Source organism: Grampus griseus, assembly GCF_964374135.1.
Source record: "Grampus griseus genome assembly, chromosome: 3".
Classification (NCBI taxonomy): Eukaryota; Metazoa; Chordata; class Mammalia; order Artiodactyla; family Delphinidae; genus Grampus; species Grampus griseus.
In genome coordinates, this window is record NC_139019.1 from 55,279,213 (window position 1) to 55,300,746 (window position 21,534).

Below are 21,534 nucleotides of genomic sequence, written 5' to 3' on the forward strand. Positions count from 1 at the left end.
TGTGCCACCAGGGAAGCCCCTTCTGCCTCTTTTTTTTTTTTTTTTTGCGGTATGCAGGCCTCTCACTGTTGTGGCCTCTCCCGTTGCGGAGCACAGGCTCCGGACACAGGCTCAGTAGCCATGGCTCACGAGCCCAGCCGCTCCGCGCCATGTGGGATCTTCCCGGACCGGGGCACGAACCCGCGTCCCCTGCATCAGCAGGCGGACTCTCAACCACTGCGCCACCAGGGAAGCCCCTGCCTCTTTTTTAAAATCACAAACTAGGATGCATTTAAAGGAGTACCTAAAATGTTTATGTATGATTTAAAGGACAATTAACAAAGAAACAAATGAACCCAGCACTAAAGTTAAGAAATTGAATATTATCAAGTCCTTAGAATGCTACTGTGTGCCCTCCTTCCCGATTCTGATTATATCCTTGTCCCTCCAATTCAGAGGTAAACATGATCCTGAAATTTGGGTTAATTGTTCCTTCTTCTCCTAATGGTTTCACCAACTACATGTGTATTATTAAACACATTTAACTTTGCTTATTCTTGAAGTTCAAATAAATGGAAGCATACTGCATGGTTCTTCTGTGATGACTGACTTATTTTACTCAAACTTTACACAAAGTTTTTGAGACTCATTCATAATTATGTATAGAGTTGCAGTTCACTTGTTCTCATTGCTATATAGTATATTGTTTTATGAATATGTAATTTATCCATTCTATTCTAGATTCAACATCTGGGTTGTTTTACAGAGTGTTGCAATTCAAATAATGCCACTATGAACCCTCTTGTACATAATTCCCAGTGCTCACATGTGTTTCTCCAGGATGCATAACCAACCATGGAATTGCAGAGTAATAGGGTTTGCACATACTCAACTTTATTAGATTATGCAAAACTTTTTTTGAAGTGGTTGTACTGATTTATATTCTCACTAGCATAGATGTTTCCATTCTGTCTGCTTCCTCACTAATTTAGTATTGCCCAAATTTTAATTTTTGTCAATCTAATTACTAATAATGTTGAGCATATTTTCATATTTTCCCATACAGTTTCCTTGCTCTTTTTCTTCAGGACCATATCTTGGCTATTCTTTGCCCTTTCCTCTTTCATATTCAGCGAGTATATGAAATGTCTCTCTTTATCTCTCATAGTACTCCTTATTCTTAAGTCTTTATCTGATATTAATATATGTAGCCACTCCAGCTTTTGTATAGTTTTTACATGACACTACCTTTTTTGAAATCATTCTACTTTTTTTTTTTGGCCACGCTGCGTGGCTTGAGGGATCTTAGTTCCCCGACCAGGGATTGAACCCAGAGAGCATCAAGTCCTAACCACTGGACTACCATGGAATTCCCGAAATCATTTTACTTTTAATCTATGACTTTATATTTAAAGTGAGTTTCTTGTAGGCAACATAGTTGGGTCTTGCTTTTTTTTAACAGTCTGACAATATCTTCTTTCTCTTTTGTTGTTGTTGTTTGTTTGTTTGAGTTTTTTTGGCCATATTGTCAGCTCGTGGGATCTTAGTTCCCTGACCAGGGATCTAACCTGGGCCCCTGGCCGTGAGAGCTCAGAGTCTTAACCACTGGACCCCCAACAAATTCCCCAATATCTGCTTTCTAATGGGAGTGTTTAGAACATTTACATTTAATATAATTATTAATATGGTTGGATTTAAATCTACTATTTTGCTATTTGTTTCTATTTATCCCATCTGCTCTTTGTTTCTTCTTCTTTTCCTGACTTGCATTTGAGTATTTTTTAGTGTTCCATTTTATCTCTATTGTTGGCTTTTTAGATGTACATCTTTATCTTTTTAGTACCTGCTCTAGAATCATAATGCATGTTTAACATATCACAGTCATGTTCAAATAATATTATCACAGTTGACATATAATGTATAAACCATATAACAGTATACTTCTATTTTCCCCCTCCTATTGTTTGCGATTTTGTTTTCATACATTTTTACATCACATATATTCTAAATCTCACAATATAGTATTATATCTTTGCTCTAAAAATTATCTTTTAAATACATTTTAAAAAGAGAAAAAATGTATTTCTTGTTTACCCATTGAGTTACCATCCCTGGCACACTTCATTCCTTTGGGTAGAACCAAGTTTGCATCTGTTATCATTTTCCTTTTAACTGAAGAACTTCCTTTAACTTTTCTTGTAGTGCTGGTCTGCTTGGCTTTACTTGTATGAAAATGCTTGTATGTTACCTTCCTTCAGAGTCCTTTTCCTTGATGGGTCTATCTGCATAGTGACCTTGGACAGAAGCATTTGAAGTCCTACTAGCTATCTTCCTGTAGCTACCCTTCTATTCCTGGGCTCATCTTCAAGTAGGAAAATAAAAATGATGTGTCCTCTTGCTTTATCGCCTGCTTTCCTGTAATTCAGCAGCATAAAAATAAACCAAGATAATTGTTTCTAGTTTTATCATTTACCTACTGACATTTATAGTTCTCATCTATCCAAGTTAATGATTGTGGGTAGAGCTCTTTAGAATTTTCTTCCTTGGTTCTTCAGGCAGACATCATAACCTGAATTTAGATGGTATTTTATGTTCCAGTTTCATGATGTCTAGCAAATTGTTTTTAGAGAGTATGTTTGTGGCCATTCTTTAGTCTTCATATTGATGGAGTTTTTTTCTAAAATAAACTTTTTATTTGGAAAAACTTTTCGACTTAGAGAAAAGGTGAAAAGATAATACAGAGAGTTCCTATATTCCCACACCCAGTTTCCTCTAATACTAACACCTTATATTATCCTGGTACATTTATTAATATTAAAAAACCAACACTGGTACATTGCTATCAACTCCAGATGTTATACATATTTCACCATTTTTTCTACTAATGTCCTTTTTGTTGTCATTATTCCAGAATCCATAGATAGAGTTGTCTTCTCTATTTTTTTTTTCCTTTAGGTTCATTTTAGTTGGTCTCATGGATGAGTGTTAAATATGCTCCCATTCCACCAAATTGGCTGGTTATCCCCACCACTACTTTATGAACCATTTATATCTCTACTGCTGAGATTTATAGTCTACATGTCTTGTTTGATAAAGACACTGACAGAATCACTGGAAATGTTAATTTTATACTTAATTTTTGCCAGTAAAACTCTCACAGTGTTTTTGAAAACCTAATGCAAATGCTTAATTGCATACAACTATTTTTAAAAATTAATTAATTACTTTATTTTTGGCTGCGTTGGATCTTCGTTGCTGCGTGCAGGCTTCTCATTGCGGTGGCTTCTCTTGTTGCGGAGCACGGGCTTTAGGTGCACGGGTTTCAGTAGTTGTGGCATGTGGGCTCAGTAGTTGTGGCTCATGGGCTCTAGGGCTCACAGGCTCAGTAGTTGTGGGGCATGGGCTTAGTTGCTCCTCAGCATGTGGGATCTTCCCGGACCAGGGCTCAAACCCGTGTCCCCTGCATCGGCAGGTAGATTCTTAAACACTGCGCCACCAGGGAAGTCCCATACAATTATTTTTATAACTTTTAACTTTTGTGCTTAGTTGTCAGTTTCTCCACAATATGAAGTGCTCTGCAGAAGTGATTCCAGACCTTCAGAGCCATGGTGAACTTTCTGACTTAACGGTATGAACGCCACCTTGTTTATTTTCAGAGTGTGTGATCATGTGATTAAAAACTGTTTTTGAACAGGAACTGCTCATCATTAAAAAAATAAATAAATGAATTCTACAAATATCTGTTAAGCACCAATCATGCGCCAGTTGCAGATGGGGATGCTACAATAAACAAAACATAATACCTAGTTTCATGAAATGTAGAGTCAATCCCTTCTACTGTGAGGCCCAGACTCGTTTGGACCTAAAAGTTGATTAGCATCCAGGCTACCTGGATTCCATCTGTGATCATCATTTGGAGGACAGTAAGGTCTGACTTGGTAGTTGGCTTTTCTCAAAGCTGGGAAGATTTGTTTCTTTTACAACAGCAACCAACCAACCAAATCAAAAATACAGATTAATAGGTTGACCCCTTTTTAAACTGAGAAATTCTACATAGTTCTCTAGGAGATTAGCCACTGCCAGTTTAATACACACACACCCCTTATTTGAGGCTGTATGTTAGGTGTATTATGTTCGTCATCCCCCAAAAAGAAAACAAGGTAATTTGTCGTTCACTTGATTCATCTTTGCTCATCCCCCCACCTCCCTTAACTAGCTTATTTTTAAAAAATATTTATTTATTTTTTATTTATTATGTCTGTGCCGGATCTTAGTTGTGGCCTGTGGGATCTTTTAGTTGTGGCATGGAGGCTCATAGTTGTGGCATGTGGACTCTTAGTTGCAGCATGCATACAGGATCTAGTTCCCCAACCAGGGATGGAACCCGGGCCCCCTGCACCAGAAGCTGGAGTCTTACCCACTGGACCACCAGGGGAACCCCTTAAATAGCTTATTTTTAAAGGAAGAAACATAACCTTCCTATATCCCAGGTATGTAATATTTAAAAAACTGTTGATAACTAAGATCAGAAGTTGCACCTAATGATTTCTGGAGGGTCCATCTTGCTCTAGACACTGTGATTCTAATCATCTGGACAGTAATCACAGCTCAAGTCACCCATGGAATGCACTGTTTGGATATCACCCAGGAGCACACGCTTGCGTGTGTTTGCAGATCACTTATTGTTTCATATTTGTAGCACTCCTCCCTGCAACTGGCGTAAATACTTGAGGATGGGTTGGGTTTAGAAAATGTCTGGTCCCTAATTGTAATTCAAAGCCCCACCCTCTTATACAAATGCTGATTTAATAGAGGATTTTCTTTTCAAAGGAAACTACAAGTGAAAGCAATCTTGAAGAGTCAGCAGTGAGTTCTGCAGTGCCAGGTAAGGATCTGGAAGTAGCACATGGGATTAGATGAATGTGTACATATATTTCTACATAGGGGATTTTAAAAAAGTATTTATAACTGTGCCTCCTTGCTTTTCTCCACAGAGGTGGCCCATGGTGAAGCCCAGTGGCTTCAGGAGGCAAAAAGTCTGAGTGAGCGCCTGAGAAAAGCCTACACCAGTGCCCCTTTCTGCCACATGTCTTTGCTTGAGGTCTCTTCCTGTCTAGCCACCGATCAGCTGCTGAATTGTGATCTGTCCCTTGCTTCAAAACACATCACCAATACTGTGCAGGAGCCTGTGGTGTTGCCTGAGGTCTTTGCTAACTTGAACTCCGTCATGTGTGTGGAGGGTGAAGCTGGTAGTGGAAAGACGGTCCTCCTGAAGACAGTAGCTCTTCTATGGGCATCAGGATGCTGTCCCTTGTTACACAGGTTCCAGTTGGTTTTCTACGTCTCTCTTGGCTCTACCAGACTGGACCAGGGGCTGGCCAATGTCATTTGTGACCAACTCCTAGAGACAGAAGGATCTGTTACTGAAATGGGCCTGTGGAACATCATCCAGCAGTTAAAGAACCAGGTGTTATTCCTTTTGGATGACTACAAAGAGATGTGCTCAATCCCTCAAAGCATAGAGAGGATGATTCAAAGAAACCATTTGTCAAGGACCTGCTTATTGATTGCTGTCCATACAAACAGGGCTAAGGACATCCGCCGACACCTAGATACAATTCTAGAGATCAAAGCGTTTCCCTTCTGTAATACCCTCTATATATTACGGAAGCTCTTTCCAGATGATTTGACCCGTCTGCGAAAGTTTATGGTTGACTTTAGAATTAATGAAACATGGCTGGGAATTCAGAAAACTCCCTTCTTCGTAGCAGCAGTCTGTGCTAATTGGCTTCGGTATCCTTTTTGTCAGTCCTTTGATGATGTGGCTGTTTTCAAGTCCTATATAGAATGCCTTTTCTTAAGGCACAAAACTGCAGCTGACCTTCTCAAAGCAACTGTGTCCTCCTGTGGTGAGCTGGCCTTGAAAGGTTTTTTTTCATCTTGCTTTGAGTTTAGTGATGATGATCTCCTAGAAGTAGGGATTGGTGAAGATGAAGATCTAGCCATGTACCTGATGAGCAAATTCACAGCCCAGAGACTGAGGCCAGTCTATCAGTTTTTGAATGCTTCATTCCAAGAATTTCTTGCTGGGATGAGGCTGACTGAACTCCTGGATTCAGATAGGCAAGAGGATCAAGATTTGGGACTTCATTATTTGAAACAAATTAACTCAGCCATGATGGCTATAGGTCCCTATGCAAATTTTTTGAACTATGTCTCTTGCCACTCTTCAACAAAGGCAGGGCCAACAATTGTATCCCAATTGCTTCTTTTGGTGGATAATCAAGAGACACTGGAGAATATATCTGAAAATGATGACTACCTGAAGCATCATCCAGAGATTTCAGAGCAAATGCAGTGTCTCCGGTTGTTGTGGCAACACTCTCCAGAAAATTACCTTTCACTGGTTTCAAAACATTTACTGGCTCTGGCTGTAAAAACTGCTTATCGAAGCAACAGTGTTGCTGCCTGTTCTCCATTCATTTTGCAGTTCCTTCAAGGGAGAACCCTGTCTTTGAGTGTACTTAAGTTACAGTATTTTTTTGACCACCCAGAAAGCCTGTTATTGTTGGGGAGAGTCCAGGTCTCCATAAGAGGAAATAGCTTACGCAAAACAGATTTTTCATTACTGGAAAAAATTTTCGACAAATCCCAGGCACCAACCATAGATCAGGACTATGCTTCTGCCTTTGAACTTGAGAGTGAATGGAAGCAGAATTTAGTTGAAAAAGAGGAAACCGTGAACAGTTTTCTGAACATGCAACTCAAGGCACCAGCAGATATCAGCACTGGCTACTGGAACCTTTCTCCAAAGCAGTACAAGATTCCCCTTCTGGAAGTTCATGTGACTGGTACTGATGCTGTGGATCAGGAGATGCTAAGGTTTCTAACGAAAGTTTTCTCAGCTTCACAGCACATTGAACTCCACTTGACCAGGAGCACGGGTTTTATTGAAAGCATCAGCCCAGCTCTTGACCAGTATAAGGCCTCGTTCACCAAGTGCTCCGTAAGCCAATCTGAGCTGAGTGCAGTAGAACAGGAATTGCTTCTCACTCTGCCTTCCCTAGAATCTCTTGAAGTCTCAAAGACAACCCATCTACAAGGTAAACCTGCATCTGTTTTAGATGACTGTTAGGATGTGTACTCTTATCTTCTCACTCTTAGTTTTAGGTGGATGAAAACTTTTGAAAGTGTGAGACCATAAATCCTTGCTGATTGAACAGATATAAAATAAATCTTTACTAACTTATTTCTGTCAGTAATATGAATTAGTGAAAGGCTTCCAAATAACAGAATGGCTTTCAAACTCTGATAAAAATAATACAATGACTAATGAGGTCTCTTAATAAACAAATGACTTGTTATTAGTCAAAGAATGATCTATATGTAAATGATGCTTGAGAATTACCCTCACCCCACCTGCTTCATGGAAGAAAGGGCTTGTACTCTGGGAAATAAACAAGTGGGAAGTAGTGTCTCCCAGTTATTTGTGTCTCTTTTCACTTGTCTAAGCAGTGTTTGAGAGTTTTCAGTATAGACTTTATCATCTTTCATTAAATTTATTCCTAGGTACTTGTATTTTTGATACTCCTGTAAATGGTATTTAAATTTTTTCATTTTCGGATTGTTGCTAGTATGGGTTTGATTTTCAGCAGTTTGTTAAATGCCTAGGTGTGCTTTGCTTTGTATCTATCTTACTTGAGGGTCACTGAACATTTTTTTTGGATCTGTGGGTTGATATTTATCATCAAATTTAGAAAAATTTTGTTTTTTCAAATATTTATCATGGTAAAACATACATGAAACCTTAAAATCATTTTTCAGTATACAATTCAGTGGCATTAAGTACAATTACAGTGTTGTGCAACCATCACCACTATCCACTTCCAGAACCTTTCCATCATCCCAAACTCTGTACCTATTAAACGATACCGCCTTCTTCTCCCCAGATGCTGATGTCTCTATGAATTTGTCTATTCTGTTTCACATAAGTGAATCCATACAATATCTTGTCCTTTTGTGTCTGGCTTCTTTCACGTTTTTAAGGTTCATCCGTGTTGTGGTATGCGTCAGAACTTCACTACTTTTATAGCTGAATAATATTTCATTGTATGTATATATCACATTTTATTAATCAATTCATCTGTTGATGGACACTTGCACTGTTTATTCTGGCTAAAGTTGCCATGAACATGGGTGCACAAATATTACTTGGAGACCCTATTTTCAATTCTTTTGGATATATACCCGGAAGTGGAATTATTGGCTATTAATGATAGTAATTCTATTTTAATTTTCAAGGAAACTCCAAACTGTTTTCCACGCTGGCTGCAGCATTTTACATTCCTACAAGCAATGTACAAGGGCTCCAGTTTCTTCACATCCTCAATGCTTTTTTGTTTTTTTTAAATCAGAGACATCCTAATAGGTGTGAAATTGTATCTCACGTTGGTTTTGATTTGCATTTTCATAATGACTAATGCTGTTGAGCATCTTTTCATGTGCTTATTGGCTGTTAGTGTGTGTTTTTTGGAGACAGTCTATTAAATCCTTTTGCCCATTTAAAAAAATTGAAGTGTAGTTTATTTACAATTTTGTGTTAGTTTCTGGTATACAGCAAAGTGATTCAGATTGTGTGTGTGTGTGTGTGTGTGTGTGTATAAACTTTTTCAGATTCTTTTCCACTATAGATCATTACGAGATATTGAATATAGTTCCCTGTGCTATACTGTAGGTCCTTGTTTATTTTATACATAGTAGTCTGTATCTGTTAATCTCAAACTTCTAATTTATCCCTCCCTCCCTCCCCTTTCCCCTTTGGTAACCATAAGTTTTTTTTCTATGTCTGTGAGTCTATTTCTGTTTTGTAAATAAGTTCATCTGTATCACTTTTTTAGATTCCACATAGAAGTGATATCATATGATATTTGTCTTTCTGTCTGACTTACTTCATTTAGTATGATAATCTCTAGGTCCATCCATGTAGCTGCAAATGGCATTGTTTCATTCTTTTTTATGGCTAATATTCCGTTGTGTGTGTGCATCACATCCTCTTTATCTAGTCATCTGTTGATGGACATTTAGGTTGCTTCCATGTCTTGGCTATTGTAAATAGTACTGCTGTGAACACTGTGGTGCATGTACCCTTTCAAACCATGGTTTTCTCCTGATACATGCCCAGGAGTGGGATCGCTGGATTATATGGTAACTCTATTTTTAGTTTAGTTTTTTTTTTTTTGGCTGCGTTGGGTCTTCATTGCTGTGTGCAGCCTTTCTCTAGTTGCAGTATGCGGGCCTCTCATTGTGGTGGCTTCTCTTGTGGAGCATGGAATCTAGGAGCGCGGGCTTCAGTAGTTGTGGCATGTGGGCTCAGCAGTTGTGGCTCACGGGCTCTAGAGTGCAGGCTCAGTAGTTGTGGTGCATGGGCTTAGTTGCTCCACGGCATGTGGGATCTTCCTGGACCAGGGATTGAACCCGTGCCCCCTGCATTGACAGGCGGATTCTTAACCACTGCGCCACCAGGGAAGTCCCTATTTTTTAGTTTTTTTAAAGAACCTCTTTACCGTTTTCCATAGTGGCTGCACCAGTTTACATTCCCACCAACAGTGTAGTAGGGTTTCCCTTTTCCACATACTCTCCACCATTTATTTTTGGAGACTTGTAAAAAATTTTATTTATTTATTTATTTTTGGCTGCGTTGGGTCTTCATTGCTGCGCGCAGGCTGCTCTTCATTGCGGTGCGTGGTCTTCTCGTTGCAGTGGCTTCTCTTGTTGCAGGGCACAGGCTCTAGGTGTGTGGGCTTCAGTAGTTCTGGCTCGCAGGTTCAGTAGTTGTGGCTCGTGGGCTCTAGAGCACAGGCTCAGTAGTTGTGGTGCACGGGCTTAGTTGCTCTGTGGCATGTGGGATCTTCCCGGACCAAGGCTCGAACCCGTGTCCCCTGCATTGGCAGGCGGAGTCTTAACCATTGCGCCACCAGGGAAGTCCCTATTTGTAGACTTTTTGATGATAGCCATTTTGACCATTGTCAGGTGATACCTCGTAGTTTTGATTTGCATTTCTCTAATAATTAGCAATGTTGAGCATCCTATGTGCTTGTTAGCCATCTGTATGTCTTCTTTGGAGAAATGTCCCTTTAGGTCTCCTGCCCATTTTGTGATTGGGTTGTTTGTTCCTTTGTCCATTTTTAAAATTGTGTTGTCTTTTTGTTTTGAGTTATAGGAGTTCTTTGTGTAATTAAATCTTTATTGGACACTTGGTTTTAAAATATTTTCTCCGATAGATTGCCCTTTTCACTGTCTCAATAATGTACTTCAATCTGTAAAGTTTCAAATTTCAGTGAAGTCCAATTTGTCTGTTTTTCTTTTGTGCTAGTGCTCTTGGTAGCATATCTAAGAATCTATTCTCAAATCCAAGGTTATGAAGATTTATTTGTTTTCTTCTAAGAGTTGTATGGTTTTAGCTCTTATATTTAGGTTGTTGATTCATTTTGAGCCAATTCTGTATATGGTGGTGGGAGGTAAGGGTCCAACTTCTTTGCATGGAGAAATTCAGTTGTCCCAGCCCCATTTGCTGAGATGTCTTTGTGAATCCAGAGTGTAGTACAGAGCTTCTCATATAGTAGATGAGAAGTAAAATATTGCCTGCCATATCAGTAAACAAAGGATGTTGTAGCTATCAGCAATTGCAGCCACCCCTGATAGTGAGCCCGGAGGAAACTCAGGAAGGAAACAAAATACCTGCCATCTAGCAGTCATCAGACTGCAGCCACCCCAAAGGGTGCAGCTTGAAGAAACTCAGGATGTGAAAACACAGGATACTGGCCCCAGATAGCTGAGGTGCATATCAAAAGAATGATTTTAGTGACCCCAGACTCTTGCATCTTCCCATACATAGAAAAGTGCTAAATTCCTTAACCTGAGATATCTAGTTTTCTTTTATTAACAGTAATCTTTTGTTCTGACTACCTGCCTTTGTTGCAAAACTCCGATATATCCTAGCTCCCCGCCTCACCTCCTTGGAGCAGTTTTCTCAGGATTACTTGAGATGCTGCCTCCTGGACTTGAAGTCCTAAGAATGTCCACTGAATAAAACATAACTCAAAACTTTTAGGTTGTACATATATTTTTTTTAGTTGACATAATCAGTAAATGCTGCAGAAAGCATTATCTTCATATATGTGCTTTCTAAAAAAGGAAGTCTTATGGTATGTGAAAGGTTTTCGTTTGAAATATGAAAATAGTTCGATGAATCAAATGACAGTTTGAAATTTTGCATTTGGAACTCTTTAGATTAATAATGGGAAACTGTGTGCTACTTTCTAGATCAACTCTTTCTTAGTTTGGACAAGTTCTTGTGCTTGAAAGAACTGTCTGTGAATCTGGATGATAAACGAGATGTTTTTTCAGTCATTCCTGAAGAATTCCTAAATCTCCACCATATGGAGAAATTATTGATCCAAATTTTAGCTGAATACGGTCCTTCCAAACTAGGTAAGTGTGGCACTTTGATTTACTTGTTTTTGTATCACTTGGAAAACCTACTTGGCCAATAATTTATTTAAGTTAAAGCTTCTGTGGATCTGAGGGTGTAGCCTGTATCCAAGGTAAATTGTTGGAATAGCACTTGTTGTCATTAAAAAATGACAGCTATTTGTAATTATTGAGCTGTTACTACATGGTAGGAATTGTTCTAAGCACTTTATAAATCTTAACTCATTTAACCTTCATACCCATTCTACAAGGTAAATACTATTATATTCTAATTTTTACAGTTGGGGAAATGGAGTTATAGAGGTTAAGTATTGATAATTTGCTCAAGGTCACCCAGATAAGGAAATAGTAAATTTGCAATTAAACACAGGAATTTTGACTTTTAAGTCTGAGCTCTTAACCAGTGGAATGTACTGCCTCTCCAAAAATAGTTTGTAGAGTTCTTTTATTTTGTTTTTGTTTAAGTTGCTCTTACATTGCAACTTAGAAATCTGCCAGATAAGAAGGAAGGAAATCTGATGATTGGTAGTAATCAGAAGCCTTTCCCTGTTTCTCATCAGCCTTTATAAATATATTTCATCAACCATTCTCATGGTTGATGAACAACCTGTACAGCTATCTTTCTTAAATATATCATTTAGCAAAATGACTTAGGTATCATCAGTTCCTTAGTTTAGTAAAGACTAAAGACTAAAAAAAGGTAAATCTCTACTGAACTGACATGCAGAGCTGCGTGCAAAAAAAATTGTAGCTGAAGCTGGAAGTAGTAGTTTTCTTATATTGTTCAGCAATTTTTTCAAATTTAAGTTTTGCTTCAGAGTTGTCACTGCCTTTATGTTTCTTTGCATAGTGTTTCTATAGTGTAAACATCATGTGCAAACTTAGAGACATTAGGATGTTAAAGCTGAAGGTTTTAGCTGAGTCAATGCCATTACTATATAGAGGAGAAAACTGATTCCCCAGAGAGGGTCAGTAACGACGGTTCACGTAGCTCATCAGTTAGTCACAGACCCTGAACCTAAGCCCAATTCATTACATCATGATGCTTTATTTTAATTCACTATTGTTGAAACAAGTTAATAAATTAAATGACTAATTCTGATAGAAATTTCCAATCTCTGATGCCTTAAATTTGATATTTTACAGTCAAATTAATTCAGAATTCTCCAAACCTTCGTGTTTTCCATCTGCAATGTAATTTCTTTTCGGATCTTGAGTCTCTCATGACTGTACTTGCTTCCTGCAAGAAACTTGAAGAAATTAAGCTTACTGGACCATTTTTTAAAGCCGCCCCATTTGGTAAGAGCTAAAATTGTAAAATTTTGGTTTAAGATGCTTCTGTGGACAGTCATTTTTTAACAGCCAGATTTTAAAAATGCAATTGATGTCAAAGAACAAAACTATTGCAATAAATATCTGATCTTAAATGAATTTTCAAGTAAGGTATATTTGTTTCTAGATGTTTAAACATTTCTAGTTATGAGAATTGTTTCCTGAGCAAAGATTTGTGTTAACTTGTCATACTAATTAATTCAATCTGAATTATTATATTAATTTCTATCACTTTTAAAATACTCTTTAAACAATCTGAATTATTATATTCTGAATTATTATATTAATTTCTATCACTTTTAAAATACTCTTTAAACACATTATTTTTTGGTGTAAGAAATGTAGCTGACATAACTAAATTTTTCTTTCCCCTTTTATAGTCATTGTTTTACCAAATTTTATTTCTCTGAAGATATTAAATCTTGAGCACCAATATATTCCTGATAAGGAAACAGCTGAAAAATTTGGTATGTTTATAAAACAGTGCCTAAAGCTTGCTCTTTATTCTTTCCCCCATAAAATCCTCCTATTTTGCATTAGCTATAACAAATTACAACATGTATTAGCTGCCCTTGCTCATTAGGAGGGACAGTGCTGCTCAGCTTTTACCCTCCAAATGCCTTGATCTCACTTGATGTCTTTCAAAGAAATGTTCTCAGAGTGACTCATTTCTTTGAATACAGATTTGTTTGTTACAGCACTATGCAATTTCTTATTTATTTATTTATTTGTCTGCACTGGGTCTTAGTTATGGCATGCGGGATCTTCGTTGCCACGTGCGGGATTGGATCTTTTAGTTGCAGCATGCGGGATCTTTAGTTGCGGCCTTGGGATCCAGTTCCCTGACCAGGGATCGAACCTGGGTGCCCTGCATTGGGAGCACAGAGTCTTAGCCACTGGGTCACCAGAGAAGTCCCAGCACCATGCAATTTCATTGCCAGGTATCCATTCCAGACAAGTTAAATACCTGTTGTTTCAAAGGTTTCTAGAATATAGGTGAAACTATCTTTTAAGGTTATGAAAACTCAGTATATGAAAACCTAGATTTAACAAAATGATAACTATAGAGATTACTTTTTCAACTTATTTTTTTATGATTACAAAAGCAATGTATGCTCTGGAAAAAAATTCTAACAGGTCTTAAAAGATAAACTGAAGCATATTAAAAATTAAGAATTTATTTCAACAAAAATGGGGACTTCCCTGGTGGCGCAGTGCTTAAGAATCTGCCTGCCAATTCAGGGGACACAGGTTCGAGCCCTGGTCCGGGAAGATCCCACATGCCGCGGAGCAACTAAGCCCGTGCACCACAACTACTGAGCCTGTGCTCTAAAGCCCGCGAGCCACAACTACTGAAGCCCGTGCTACAAGAGCCCATGCTCTGCAACAAGCGAAGCCATGCTAAGGAGGGATCAAAGTGAAAAGTTATGAGAGTGGTGGATTGTGAGGATTTAGTTCTAGGAGGAAGAGGCAGAACTCACTAAGGATGATACCAGGACAGAAAGGAAGGGGGCTGAAGGCATTGAGGAGCTAGGAAGAGTTTCCTGGAGCCAGTAGAAGCTTCAGTCTAAATAAAAGAGGAAATGGATGGGAATTCCCTGGTGGTCCAGTGGTTAGGACTCCACTCTTTCACAGCCGCAGGCCCAGGTTCAATCCCAGGTTGGGGAACTGCAAGCTGTGTGGTGCAGCCAACAAAAAAGGAAATGGAGATGTGATAGGCCTTTTGGACTTCAGTACAGGAGAGACTGGTTGGGGAAGGGTGGAGGAATGGTTGTCTAGAGGTAGCAATGAAGGTCAAGGTGTAGGCTGACCCCTTTCTTGGAGAGAAAGAGGAATAGCTTCTATGCTACATGGGGACTCGTAGAATGTGCATGATTTTGAGACTTTCAATTACAATTGTTTGGGAACACAGTACAGAGAATAGCTTTTTAATATCTTCTGATAGCCTACACTTTAGGTTCTCTAAATAACCTGGAAGAATTGATCCTTCCTACTGGGGATGGGATTCATCAAGTGGCCAAACTGATCATCCAGCAATGTCAGCATCTTCAATGTCTCCGCATTCTCTCATTTTTCCAGACTTTGGATGATGACAGTGTGGTGGAAATTGGTGAGATACCCTCAGATAAACTCTTTCAGCTCACATGAAAGCCAGTGGTATTACTCAAGCTTTCTGCTGCAAAATGTCTACAAAAACATTCGTCCCCCTAAAAATGTTCAACCCACTTCCTCATTTTTGCTATCATATTGTTCCCTCTAATGTTCTATGGATTTTGGTTCATTCTGGTCAGATTTAGAAGTAAAAGATAGCCTCCCACTTGAGACTACACAAGCCCTCAAGTCCATTCTTAACACCTAGTGTCTCAGACACCTGGCCACATACCCACCATGTACTCCTTTTTATAGTACTTTTTTTAAAATAGAAAATTAATACACGTAAAGAAAAGTACAAAATCGTTAAGTGTACAGCTCAATGAGTTTTCAAGTGAACATACTTAAATCTTGTTACTCATACTTGTGTAACAATTACTCATTAGGTTACAATATAGAATATTACATCCCAGAAGCCGCCTTTGTGTCCCTTCTGACACTGCATTCCCCTCCTTCCCAAAGGTGACCACCATACTGCTTTCTTTCACCATAGTTTTACCTGTTTTAAAAATATATGTCATGGGATCCTCCACAGTATGTACTATTGTGTCTGCCTCTTCGGGCTCAACATACTTGTGATACTGATTCATACTGATACGTTTGACTATAGAGTTCACTGATTTTCATTGCTGTATATTGTCCCATGTATGACTATACATACGCCAATTTATTTATCCATTCAACTGGATATGAGTTGGCTACTATGAATAATGCTGCTATGAACATTTTGTACGTGACTGTTGATGCATATATGGAGGTATTTCTAGGGCGGACTTTGAGTCATTTGGTAAATATTCTGTTTTCCATAGTTGTACCAACTTACATTCCTACCAGCAGTTGTTTCACATTCTGGCTACTGCTTGGTATTGTCAGACCTTTAAACTTTAGCCATTCTGATGAATCTGTTGCGATACCTCATTGTGGGTTTTCTATTGGTATACGTTTGTGTTATCATTGGTGCAGTTTGGGCAAGTTACATTTTTCTAAGGATTTAAAAACTTTTCTAAAATTGCTCATAATATTTATAATTTTAAAAATATCTGTATGACCTATGGTGATTGATAGTCCCCTTTTCATTCCTGATATATTCAATACTTTTTTTTTTTTTACCTGGTTGGTTTTTCAATTGTATTAAATTTTTTTTTCTCTACACGTTTTTCATTTATTCTGCTTTTACCTCTATTATCCCCTGCTACTTTCCTTGGATATAATTTGCTTTTCTTGTCCTACTTTCTTTCTTTCTTTCTTTTTTTTGATATCCTAATTTTCTGAGATGGATAGTTACAGCACTAACTTTGGCTTTAGCTCCCTCTCACAAGTTTTAGTGTCATATTTTTATTCTCATTCAGTTCAAAATGTTTTCTAACTTCAGTTGTCATTTTTTTGCCACACCAGTTATTTAGAGATGTATCCCTTTTACTTTTTCCTTTTTTTCCCCCTTTTACTTTTAATCTTTCTATGTCGTTATATTTAAAGTGTGTCTGTTGTAAAAATATAGTTTTTTGTTTTTTGTTTTTTTTGTGGTATGCGGGCCTCTCACTGTTGTGGCTTCTCCTGCTGCGGAGCACAGGCTCCGGACGCGCAGGCCCAGCGGCCACGGCTCACGGGCCCAGGCACTCCACGGCATGTGGGATCTTCCTGGACCAGGGCACGAACCCGTGTCCCCTGCATCGGCAGGCGGACTCTCAATCACTGCGCCACCAGGGAAGCCCCAGTTTGGTTTTTTTAAATGTAATTTATTAATCTTTAATACTCCAATTAGAAGTAAATCTATCTAATATACTTATTGTTAAATTTATATATCTTTATTAAAATTGGGCATTTTCTACTTTAAGTGATGGTGGTAGAAGAGGTTGGTTCAAATAACCTAGTCTACCAGTATTGAAATAGAAGTCCTTATTATTCTGTTTTCATAAATATTTTGCTTTTATATTTATAGCCAAGGTAGCAATCAATGGAGGTTTCCAGAAACTCAAGAATCTTAATCTTTCAATCAACCACAAGATTACAGAGGAAGGATACAGAAACTTCTTTCAAACACTGGACAACATGCCCAACTTGCAAGAGTTAACAATTTCCAGGCATTTCAAAGAATGTATCAAAGCTCAGGCCATAACAGTCAAGTCTTTGAGTCAATGTGTGTTACGACTGCCAAGACTCACTAGACTTAACATGTTAAGTTGGCTCCTGGATGCAGAAGACATCACACTGCTTAATGCCGTGATAGAAAGGCATCCTCTATCTAAACACTTCACTCTTCACTGGAAATGGGTACTGCCATTCTCTCCAATCATTCAGAAATAGAAGATTTAGCTAAAAACTGCTAAATCAAGAATATTTTTGTCAACAATTTAAAAAACCTAATTATCCAAAAACTTATTAAATACTGCATACAAAAGAATAAAATGCATGGCATGTAATAAAAAAACCAGACACCTGCTTACCCATTACTGAGCTTAAGGAACAGTTTATGACCAGTAACTCTGATGTCCCTAATGATCCTCCCCAACCGAAGATCAGACCTTTAATCAAGTTTACGCATCTAACTCTTCATTACCCAGGGTCAGCATCAGGCTTTCAGGCTAACTATGGTAAACAGTAACAAAGCCACAGAGAAGGGGGTAGGGAGAGGTGTACCAATCTATCTTAAAGCCACAATATGAAAGGAGTATTCAAGTTATTAGAAAATGGCTAACTTAAGGACTGAATCACTTTCACACATAGGTGAAACAAGAGATATTCCTTAATCCTTGTAGGGTCTGTTTTGTACATTTAATTAACTTTGGTATAGTAAGGTTTACTTATACCTTCCCTTTACCAACTGTGTTGGATATGAAGAAATAGGATTTAGGGAAAATGCTTGTATTCTAGAGGCTTTTGATTCAATGCTTATTGTAACAGCAAAAAAGTGTAGAATAGAATTTAGCATTATTGGAAATTAGCTAAATCTGTGTTTTCAAGAATCTTGAGTATCAGTGTTTTTTTAGATAACCACATGTTTAAGAGTCCAACATATGCATTTATAATGGCCTTAAAATTTTCTTATGAATCCACTTTGCTCAGGGAGAACATATTTTGTCAGTGACTTCATAATGTTCAAGGTATTACATTTGATGTGACTGTCTACATCTGTGCCTGTGTCCAAAATTTCATTCCTACCAGTTAATCAACGGAGTTTCCTGAATGGTTAGAAGGCCAATCCAAATTCATAATGCTAGTATAAGTTGGAAAACAACCATTCTTTTACCTTAATTTTCATTTTTACCATGAAACACAGGGACGGTATATATGGTATGATTCCATTTGTTTAAAAACTATACTCTCATGTTTCTAGATGCATTAAGAATTTCTGGAAGAATACACAAGGAAATGTTAACAGTGGTAACTATTTTAAGTGGGTAGAAAGGGGACAGGAAGGTATTATTTTTTACTTTCGTCCTTTTTGTACTGCTTTCTGTTTTACAAGTAGCTGTTTTTATTTTTATATTTAAAATAAAGCATAAAACTAGTTTAGCATTACAACATTAATAGTTGCTCTGGAGGGTGAGATTACTAGAAGGTAATCTAGGAGATGGATTATCTTCTTGTCTGATTTTGTATCTAATGCTTTTCTAATCAGAAAGGTTTTACGTTTTGTATCAGAGTCCAATCAGGAGATAGAAACCACACAGTAATTTGGGGAAAGTTTACTATAAAGAGTTATTCACTGTAACAGGAAACTGGAGTAATGAGGATTGATTATGAAACTGAGAACTCTAAGCAGGTACAGGAAAGAGCTTATGGCTCTTCATGCTAGGCTGAGAGACAGCACCCAAAGAAAGTACCCCAGAGCTGAGATCTAGACTTTGACAGAGAAGGCACAGCCATGGACAACAGAGAGGTTGGCTTAATTAAAGAGGTGCAGCCCAAGAAGGTATAAGCTTGGAGCACTTTGCTTAGAAAGTGTTTTGGGGGTGCCAGGGAAAGCCATCCACGTGGGGCTGCTGAGTGCTGCTGGCCACTGCTGAAGGCAGGCACTGCACAAGGCTGCAGAAACCATGTGCTGCAGGTGTCTGCTAGAGAGGCACACTGGACACAAGAAAAGTAGTCCCTTGCCCCTCCTGTGTCTCACCAGCGCCCTCTACTGACGAAGCTTTACACTGTACCTGCTGACAAGGGAGGGGTAGTTACAGGGTCCAGATTCATTACTGCAGAGTAGGCAGTGAAGGCTGGATTTGGATATGAAGGCAATAACGTCATAAGTGGTACAAGTATTACATTTCATAGTTCAAACCTCAAGGAAAATGAATCTAGTTAAATTTAAGATTGACTGAGAGCATATATGTACATGCATGTTCATACATAGAAAACTTCTTAACTAAGAAACTGTAAATGATGATAGATTCCAGGGAGGGGAGCAGGATAGCTAGTGGACATGGTAGGGAGGTTTACTTTATCCTGCATATAATCATCTGAATTCTGTACCGTATACATGTACTATTAAAAATACTTAAAAAAATAACAGAACTCCATGCAAATTATTTGTCCAGAGCTTCTGCCAAGGGCTTCTAGTATAAAGCAGGGGGCAGTGGGAATTCCCTGGTGGTCCAGAGTTTAGGTCTCTGCACTTTCACTGCTGAGGGCCTGGGTTCAATCCCTGGTCTGGGAACTAAGATCCCATAAGCCATGTGGCATGCCCCCCCCCAAAAAAAGCAGGGGGCAGCAAAGTATGACCACAGCCTATAAGCTAAGCATGTTTTTTTTTACATTTTTAGAGGCCCACAAAGCTGAACTAATTTACCCTGGCCCTTTACAGAGAATGGATTATTTCTGGATCATAAGGTCACTATGCCCTTTATTCCAGTATACATCAATTTCCACAGGACTCCTAGGTCATCCCTCATTGCCCTGACACTCATCCTTATGTTTCAAAACTTCTCCCTTTCTGTTCACATATCCCAACCTTCTCCAACTCCCTAAATCCTTCCCCTGTGCTCACATGAGTAACATCTCCCATATCCTTTACCTCTTTTCTAAACATTCTCTTCACCTTCTTGTTCTAATCCCATATTTTTTAAACCCTTTTTTCACCATGACCCACAGTAAGAAATCTTACATTAAAAAATTTACACATACACATATATACAACCAAGATTCACAAAAAATTCTAAAGTTATGTCAAATATAATTTCACTAATACCCAAATATAACAAAAATTCAGAAATACAAAGATTCTTGAAAGAGTTGTTTACATGTGCTGTCTTCATCTGTTCTTTTCCATTCTCTACCACCTCCTCCATTGCACCAAAACAGCCCTTATGAGGGTCACTGCTAAATTCAACAAATACTTCTTTGTCCTCATCCTATGTGACTTGCTAGCAGCATCTGACCTATTGGTAGCTCTGATATGGCCCAGCACTCCTCGAAACACTTTCTCCATTTGGCTTCCAGGGCATCACTCTGGGTTTCCTCCTAATTGAGAGCTCCATCTCAGTCTCTTTTACTGCTTCTCGCATCAGATCTCTAAACATTGGGAGTACCCCAGAGTTCTCCTCTGACATCTCTATTTATATGCACTTCCTCGGCTATCTCATCCTGATGAACGGCTTTAAATTCTAGGTCTATGCTAACTTCTAAAATTTCATCTTTATCCCAGGTCTCTCCTTTGAACACTTTACTCATATCCAACTCCTCAGACTACACAGGTCCAAACCCAACTCCTCCTTCCTTTCTACACAAGTACTCTTTATGCAGACTTCTCCATCTCATTACTTTATATAAGCATATTTATTTTTGGCTGTGTTGGGTCTTCATTGCAGTGTGTGGGCTTCTCATTGTGGTGGCCTCTCTTGTTGCGGAGCACAGGCTCTAGGCATGCAGGCTTAGTAGTTGTGGCTCACGGGCTTAGTGGCTCCATGGCATGTGGGATCTTCCCGGACCAGGGCTCGAACCTGTGTCCCCTGCATTGGCAGGTGGATTCTTAACTACTGCGCCACCAGGGAAGTCCCCATCTCATTACTTTATTCTCCCACTTGCTCAGGCCAAAAACCTTGGGGGTCATTCTTGACTCCTTTCTTTCATACTCCACATGGAACCTACTGGCAAATCCTGAGCTCCACTTGGAAAACACACTCAGATCCAAGCCCTACTCGGCCTGCTCTCTCTCCCTTGAAACTTATGGTTTATTTTCAACAAAGCAGTCAGAAGCCTCTTTTTTGTTTAAATTATTATTTTGGGGGGCCACGCTGCTCAGCATGTGGGATCTTAGTTCCCCGACTAGGGATCAAACCTGTGCTCCCTGCAGTGGAAGCCCAGAGTCCTAACCACTGGACCCCCAGGGAATTCCCCCCAGAAGCCTCTTTTTATGCATCCGATCATGCAACACCTTTGGTTCAAAACGTTCCAATGGATTCCCAAGAAACGCTGAAGACCTTGCAATGGCCTACATATGACCTTAATCTCTCCTCCTTGCTCATTTCCACTCCAGCCAAGCTGGTTTCTTTGCTGTTCCCTGAACATGCTAAACACACTCTTGTCTTAGGACCTTTGCACCTGTCATTTTCTTTGCTTGGGAGGTTCTTCACTTATGTGAATGGCTCTCAT

General features: G+C 38.8%; 1 protein-coding gene across 1 annotated transcript in view; it reads left to right on the top strand.

Moving 5' to 3' along the window:
• The window catches only part of NAIP (NLR family apoptosis inhibitory protein), a gene marked incomplete at its 5' end in the record, with an annotated part of 33,749 nt that extends 14,382 nt beyond the window's left edge, over positions 1 to 19,367 (top strand). The window contains 8 exons of the mRNA XM_082650540.1: positions 3,526 to 3,607; positions 4,810 to 4,864; positions 4,974 to 7,082; positions 11,302 to 11,469; positions 12,616 to 12,768; positions 13,182 to 13,268; positions 14,747 to 14,911; positions 16,892 to 19,367. Coding sequence (XP_082506666.1) covers positions 3,526 to 3,607; positions 4,810 to 4,864; positions 4,974 to 7,082; positions 11,302 to 11,469; positions 12,616 to 12,768; positions 13,182 to 13,268; positions 14,747 to 14,911; positions 16,892 to 17,256 — 3,184 coding nt within the window. The 3' untranslated portion in view covers positions 17,257 to 19,367. The remainder of the gene's footprint in view (positions 1 to 3,525; positions 3,608 to 4,809; positions 4,865 to 4,973; positions 7,083 to 11,301; positions 11,470 to 12,615; positions 12,769 to 13,181; positions 13,269 to 14,746; positions 14,912 to 16,891) is intronic.
• Between the last annotated feature and the right edge of the window lie 2,167 nt (positions 19,368 to 21,534).